The sequence below is a fragment of the Chaetura pelagica genome, unplaced genomic scaffold, assembly GCF_000747805.2.
Source record: "Chaetura pelagica isolate M959 unplaced genomic scaffold, ChaPel_1.0 scaffold80, whole genome shotgun sequence".
NCBI lineage: Eukaryota > Metazoa > Chordata > Aves > Apodiformes > Apodidae > Chaetura > Chaetura pelagica.
Genome location: NW_009951946.1, coordinates 72924 through 80370, shown reverse-complemented (window position 1 = coordinate 80370; position 7447 = coordinate 72924). Strand labels below are relative to the sequence as shown.

The window sequence follows — 7447 nt, the reverse complement described above, 5'->3', positions numbered from 1 at the left end:
GAGCTCGATGAGGTCTGGATGCTCCTCTGCCTCCTTCTTGGGCCTGACTAAAAGCCACGTATTTTTACCGTAGACCAACATTTATTTCTTCTACAAAGGCTGATGCCTTGTGTTAATGCAGAAAGTTCCCAATGCCAGAAAGGCTGCCCTGGGACACTGAAGCAAAGGAGATAATATCTGCATTGAAGAAACGAATTTTTAAAAATTTCTTTATTATTTTGTTTGCTGGGATCTTTCTCTCAGATTCTTGGTACATTCAGGCTCCGTGTTGCACCCAAGGAGCAGTTGCATTTCAGTTATAGACAGAGCTTTGTATGTCGTTTATATTTCAGCTGATTATAATTGCACAGTGGTTGTGAGTCTTTTGAGATGAAAGTTGCTATAGAAATGCAAAATGTAAATTCCCAGCATTAGTTGGAGCTTCCTAGGCTCAGCAAAGTCACAGTGTATGAATGAATAAATCATAACTAGATTTCAGCGAATAATTCAGAGTCTAATTCATTTGGTGAAAAGATCCTCTTTTCCTATTCACAAAACCTCTGTTTGGAGATGGTGGGATTTTCATGGCTCCTGTATGCAAGTTTTGGTCCTTAGTGGCTTGTAGATTCCCTGCTGGTATTGAAAATATGGTGTCTAACATTTGGCTTGTGTTGATGAGTTATCAGCAATCACAGGCTTATTTTTTATTCAATTATTTTATTTTCATAGCTTTCTGGGCACTACTCTGCCAGTTCAAATGCTATTAACGTAGTCTGCTTTGGACTTCACTGGGAAGCAGGGGAGCCCTTTCAGCAAGGGAAGGGCTCATAAAAAAGCCATTGCTCAGTGACAGGCAGGAGATAAAACAGGTCAGATGTTAGAAAAATAGCAGCTCTTCCTCTATAGCCTCAATGACTGATTTTCTCCAAGAAAGAAAGAAAAGAAAAAAAAAAGTAGTCTTATATGTAAGATGGATTGGGAAGACCTATTTAAATTTTCCTCCATCTCATCCAGACTTATCTCAGGCCAGGCACCTTGCAGGGTATCCTGCCTCCTCCAAAGGCACCAGGGATTTGCAGTGGTGCCAAACTGGGATTTCAGCCTTGAGGTTCATCAGCTCATGAGTTTTAAGGGCAAACTTGGAGACAGAATCTGTGGGGGAGGAAGATAGTAAAAAGTGATAGGGGTGAAATCAGGTGAAAAGCAGAGGCCAGGGGGGCCAGCATAGGTTTCTCCTCAGGAGCTTTTTAGTGTATCTGATCAAGAAGGGGAGATGCCAAAGGCATGGAAAAGAAAATGCAGTGGAGGAGTAGTACTGCCACAGGCACATGCAATGCCCTGTTACTACCCACATCTCTTGCTTTCCCCTGGAAATCAGCTTGGGTAAAAGCAGTAGATTTGTCAGTCCTGCCTTGATTCATTGTATTTCCTGACGTTTGCTTGCAGCATCTTCGTTTCTGATCTCTCTCTCTTCTTCCCTCCATGCCTCCTGCCCCAGCTGCACTGGCCCTCTCCCCAGGAGAGGTAAGTCTTTTCAGCTGGTTGGGCTGCTGGATAAATGCTGGGTCCCAACACTGCTTGGCTCTGGTGTCTTGGGGCAGGAGTCTCCAAGCCCAGGCATGTACTCTGACCTCTGAATCCAAAGGGGAGTCATCCCATGTTTTGTGCCAGGCTGGCAGGAAGGAAGAGGCTTGGAGAAGGTGTAGCAGCCTGGGTGGGTGGGAGTGTCCATCTAAGCTGCAGGACTCAGGCTCAGCCTTGTGTCACTATTGTCAATGACTATGTTGATTTGTAACTGTTTTTTTACCTCTCCTTTAGGATGAGAGACTGGAGCTATGGCACAGCAAGGCTTGTAAATGCGATTGCCAAGGAAGTCCTAATTTGGTGTGGTCCAGCAGGACTAACAGCTTAGAGTGCATGCCAGGTAATGGGCCAGTGTGCTTTAAGCCCTGTTCGTCTGGTGATCTTCAGCAACTCCCCCGTTGCACCCTGCGTTGCAGAGGTGCCACGTTACAGGGCTTCTTGTTCCGAACTCGGTGGGGCTAGGGGAGCTGCAGTGGCTGGAGGTGCAGCACGACTGTGCCATCGGGCAGGGCCATGGCAGCAGGGAGGGCCATGCCTGGGCCTTGAGAGGTCACCTGGGGTGTCCAGCCCAGCGGGTGCTTGCGTGCCCTGTCCCTACAGCCCCTGACACTGGTGCTGTCAGAAACTGCACCTGGAGCAGCCACCTCTGTGTTGTAGGAAACCTCTTGTAGCAACTAGGCTGATTCTCCCCTGCTGCGTTTCCATCCAGTGCTTGTGTTGGACCTGAAGGTTTCCCTCCCACAGCATGAGGCAGCTGACCAGTGCAGGGGCTTTTCATCCTTGCCAGGCCATCTACTTCCCCCAGGCTCTTCCACCATGCACCCTGCTACTGTGAAGGGCATGTCCACCTGGGCCTTGCCGAGCTTGAGCATTGCCCACAGGTTTCTTCCCTGCCCAGAGAAAGTACAAGGAGAGGATTAATCCATCGTGAATAGGTGGTGTCTTGTCCCCATAGCAAAGCATCCCCAGACATCTCCACTACAGGGTCATGGCTTCCCAGGCTCTGTCCTTCCATTTTCTGCAGCTACTATCTTCACAGGGCTGCCTACTGGGGCAGGTACCAGGAGGAATGTTTTCTCTGCATGTTTTCTCACTGTTAAACTTAATGTACCATTTTCCATACAGATTTGTTACAGCCAGGTACCACCCTGCTGTCACTTGCACCAAGGAATCACAGAATCACAGAATGGTTTGGGTTGGAAGGGACCTTAAAGATCATTTAATCCAACACCCCTGCTATCAACAAGGACACTTCCCACTAGACCAGGCTGCTCAAAGCCCCATCCAACCTGGCCTTGAACACTTCCAGGGAAGGGGCAGCCACAACTTCTCTGGTTAACCTGCTCCAGTAGCTAACCATCCTCATAGTAATTTTTTTTCCCTTATGTCCTATCTAAATCTAACTTTTCTCTGTTTAAAACTGTTTCCCCTTAAAAAGGAAGGAAAGGAGACACAGCAGGTTTAGTTGATCCATCCATGGCTGAAGGACACATGTGAGAGGTGGAGCAGCTCTAGGTTTCCTGGCCAGGCTAGGTGTCAGGAACGCTCTCACACGTTAGCACTAGATAGCTGAGTACTGGAGACATCTTCCTTGAGTGATGAAGGCTGTTCTTCTGAATAATGAATATTGTCAGTGTGTCTCCCAGCTGTCTCTCTCCCTCGGTAGGGGGGCTTTTGCCTTCTCCTTGCCCAGCCCAGCCACAGTGGTGTGGCCCAGAGTCTCCACTGCCTGGGGACGGCTTGCAGAGCAGCCAGGCTGAGGTGTTGCAGAGCTGTCTGTGCAATGGCTGGAGGGGAAGCAGCCTCACAAGTGCTGCATGAGTTTTCTCCAGGTCAGTGGTGATGGCTTAGCTGATGTGGCTGGGCAAGCACCAGGCATTGGTTTCACGGCTCCCTGTGCATGGTGCAGCCGAACAAGCCAGAAGGTGACCTTCTAATTGCATTACAATTGTGTAGTCTGCAGATTAGTGTTGCTAAAAGTAAAGTTACGTGGTGTTCAAGATAAGCCAGCCAAGTAGTAAACATGCAGGGCCACCCCAGCCTGGCCATGCTCTTGCACAAGGGGAGTGAAGGTTTTTAATGAGGTGGACAAGTGCGATGTTTCCGTGCCTGGAGGAAGGTGGGATGGTGGCTCTATGTTTTCATGGGGAAAAACATGTTAATGAGGTACCAACTGAGCAAGATATGTTAATGAGCTATTGATGCATACAATATTGACCTAGTGGAGCTTGCTAATTAGACATTGACCATGCTGCTGCAGTGCTGGGGCATTGCACCAGGGAGGCCATGGTCGTGCTGGGCCCGGGGCACCTGCTGATGCTCCCCACTTGTTGGTCATTTCTAACACAAGGCATCATGCTGGTCGGTCAGGCATGGCTAAGGCAAGGAGATGTCCTCCCCATGCAGAGCTTTGCTTGCTCCTTTATTGCTGAAACCCATGAAACAAACTACAAACTGGAAAACGTGACAGTTGCCCTTGGGAGACCACATGTGCTTCACAGACTCCAAATTTGAAAAATGTTACCAATGATATAGCTGTTTGCCCAGGCAATCCCCATGTCGTGCTTGTGAGCATCTTTATGTGTATCCTGGATACACAGTGATGATCTGATCGCATAAAAAATGACCATAACAAAAAAATCCCAGCTAGGTCCAGTGGCATGCACGTGCTCTGCTGGCAGAGGCACCAAAGGCTTGCCTTCCAGAGCACTGTCTGGTGACCCACCACAGAAAGTTTTAATGATGAATAAGTATTTCTGCTCCTAGTGGTTTTGAAGCCAGCAGGAGTCTTGCTGAACTTCTAGCTATCACAGAAGACAGCTGTGGGCTCAGGTTTGGCAGCCTGAAGGCAAAAACTCAGATGGAGATCTCTGAGCCTTCAGCAGGGCCAAGCATTACACCTCACTAGCACCAGAGTATCTGCAGGTTTTTCACAAGACAAGGCTATCTCTAAATAAAAAAGATAGTCCCCCATAGCAGAAAATGCAGAAGATCTGAGGGTACTTGTGCAGTGCAGGTACTAGCAGGCTCAGTAATTTTGCCATGCAGGCATAACCATAAAACAAGAAGGAGCAGGAGGAGATAAAGCCCAGGAAAAAAAGCCATTCCAGACATTTCCCAAAGACCAGGCAGAAGCTGACAGACTGAAGGCTGGATCCAGGTTGACAAATCCAGTCTGGATCTGCTTCCACCTGCTTGCAAAGAAAGAGATTTGAACAGCAGCATCTGAATAAAACCCTCCCCCCAGCAAAGTGCTGCAGGCTTTAGGTTTAGGAGTTTGAGTTAGAAATTCATACAAGAGAAGAATTAGACATTAAGATCCCATGGCCCGTGGGCAGCAAATACTGCAGAGATTGTGGTCCAGGTTTAAGAGCATCCCTGGCATCCTGGCCAGGGAAGAGAGCGAGCAGCAAAACCTCAGGGTTGTCAACAACAAGTGTGCAAACAACCAGGAAACAGACCCACTCGTGTCCCTTAAGTTACTTTTCCCCTTGTCCTGCAGAGTGCCCCTACCACAAGCCCCTGGGCTTTGAATCTGGTGCCGTGACCCCTGACCAGATCAGTTGCTCCAACCCTGAGCAGTACACGGGCTGGTACTCCTCCTGGACACCCAACAAGGCCCGCCTCAATGGCCAAGGATTTGGGTGAGTCTGAAAATACCTCCCTGAGGGGGTCCCATGTGTGGGTGGGTGTGGGGAGCTGGGCTCCCCCAGCAGCACGGGGTCAGGAGGGGCTGCCCAGGAGGGCAGTGGCAGAAGACATAGCGGATGCTGCGGTGTCCCCCCAGGTGTGCGTGGCTCTCCAAGTACCAGGACAATGGGCAGTGGTTGCAGATCGACCTGAAGGAGGTGAAGGTGATCTCGGGGATCCTGACGCAGGGGCGCTGCGATGCCGACGAGTGGATGACCAAGTACAGCGTGCAGTACCGCACCGACGAGAACCTCAACTGGGTGTACTATAAGGACCAGACTGGGAACAACCGGGTCAGTGGACTTCATGCTTGGCCAGCATCTTCAGTGCCATGAAAGCATTAGATGTCAGTGGGGAGGTGCCCCAGGAGTGCGGCCCTGTGGGAGCAGCAGGCTGGAGAGGGCCCAGTGCTCACCCCGTGCCTGGGGGCAGCACAGAGTGGGGCATCCCCCCTGGGAGGAGAGCAAGTGCCACACTGACCAGCCACAGAAGGACAAAATACAATTTTTGTATTTTCTAATTATGATAGTGGAGTCCAGATTAAGTTCAGAGGCATTAGCTGGCATTGCAGTGGTGGCAGCACCTCCATGATAAAACCCCTTTCTCAGCTGTGGCCACACAACCCCAGTCATGCCTGGGCACTGCAAAATACTGGCTCCTTGTTTTTTGCCATAAATCCAGGGTTAGTGCATGATGATGGTGCAGAAAAACCCCTGAGAAAAAAAAAATCTGCAACTAGTTAAGTCACAACTCACCAAATATTTCTCACACTGCACTTCTTCGTGGTTGGTTTGAAGCCAAAACTTGCAGTGTGGGAGACCTTACAGTGGAGTCTGTGGTGTCTGTGCAGCCCAGCCAGGCTGGGGAATGCCACAGCTGCTGCCTCCCAGGTGTCCTCAATGTCTATCTGTGGGGAGGGCCCCATCTCAGAACGGGAGGCCCTAGTGGTTTTGCTGAAGTACAGGTTCCTGCAGCCCTGGGGAGATACTGAGCTTTCCCCCAAAAAAGAGATCATGGCAGGAGATGTGGGAGCATGGCCAAGGACTGGGGTCAGGACCGCAAATAAATGTTTTGTTTATGTTGTCTGGGAGCCCAGCTCGTGAACTGGGAACAGCCAAGGTCAGCCACTCTCACTCTGAATATACGGTGCCTTGCTGCAGGAAGGCAAATGAGAGAGAATGGGGTGAGAATAAGTCTGGCCTAATAATTAAAAGTGCAGGAGCAATGAGGGGAAAGTGACTTACTCAGCAAACCCAGTCAGCGTGACAAGAGCTGCCTGCACCTGGCTGTTTTCCAAGTCCTTTATTTTGAGGGCGGAGGAGAGGGAGGAGCCCCCTCCTGCCCCTCCGCTCTGCACAGGCACCTCCAGCTCCTGGGGTGGGATTTCCAGCCCCTTCACCACTCACCCACACCTCTCTCTCTCTCTCTCTCTCTCTCTCTCTCTCTCCAGGTTTTCTACGGCAACTCGGACCGCTCGTCCTCGGTGCAGAACCTGCTGCGGCCGCCCATCGTGGCCCGCTACCTGCGCCTCATCCCGCTGGGCTGGCACGTGCGCATCGCCATCCGCATGGAGCTCCTCGAGTGCCTGGGCAAGTGCGGCTGAGCGGAGCCCCCCGGGCCGAGGAGCAGGGGTCCCTCCTGCCCACCCAGCCACCCCCACCCTCCCCACTGCCCTGCAAACACCCGGCCTGCAGGGAGAAGGGATGTCTGGAATAAAGCGTTGCTTCCCACCGCGCCTGGCGATAAAGCTGAAGCCTGCCCGGGAGCGCATGGGTGTTCATGGGGCACAGAGCTGGGAATGGGGGGAGGGTTTTTCCCCATGGATGAGGTGCTTCTGGCCGTGGGTGTTAGGTCGGGGAAATTATCATCGTAATGTGCTGCGGGTAACAAAGTAAACGCCGGAGGGGTCCAAAGGCAAGGTTTGCACTCCTGGGGAGGGCAGGTCTGCTTGACTGATTGGCCCTGCTGCCCCACCTGGGCCAGGGAGGCTCTTGCACCAGGGCAGAGCTCCTCCCCTGCGCTTCTCCCTGCTCCTGCTGCTGGTCCCTGCCATGAGCCAGGGGCAGCGCCGGACCTGGCCCGTCCCCAGGCTGACAGGCCTTGCCTGTATCTCACACTCTCACATCACCTCATCTTGCCTTGTCTCGGGTCCCGCTGTGTCTGGGCTGAGCCGCTGTGTTTATTCTCGGGACAG

At 51.5% G+C, this 7447-nt stretch overlaps 1 protein-coding gene across 1 annotated transcript in view; it reads left to right on the top strand.

Annotated features, from left to right (window-relative positions):
• RS1 (retinoschisin 1) overlaps positions 1-6856 on the top strand; it is a 13371-nt gene extending 6515 nt beyond the window's left edge. The window contains exons 2-6 of the mRNA XM_009997099.1: positions 1478-1503; positions 1798-1903; positions 5066-5207; positions 5351-5546; positions 6704-6856. Coding sequence (XP_009995401.1) covers positions 1478-1503; positions 1798-1903; positions 5066-5207; positions 5351-5546; positions 6704-6856 — 623 coding nt within the window. The remainder of the gene's footprint in view (positions 1-1477; positions 1504-1797; positions 1904-5065; positions 5208-5350; positions 5547-6703) is intronic.
• Positions 6857-7447: the final 591 nt, after the last annotated feature.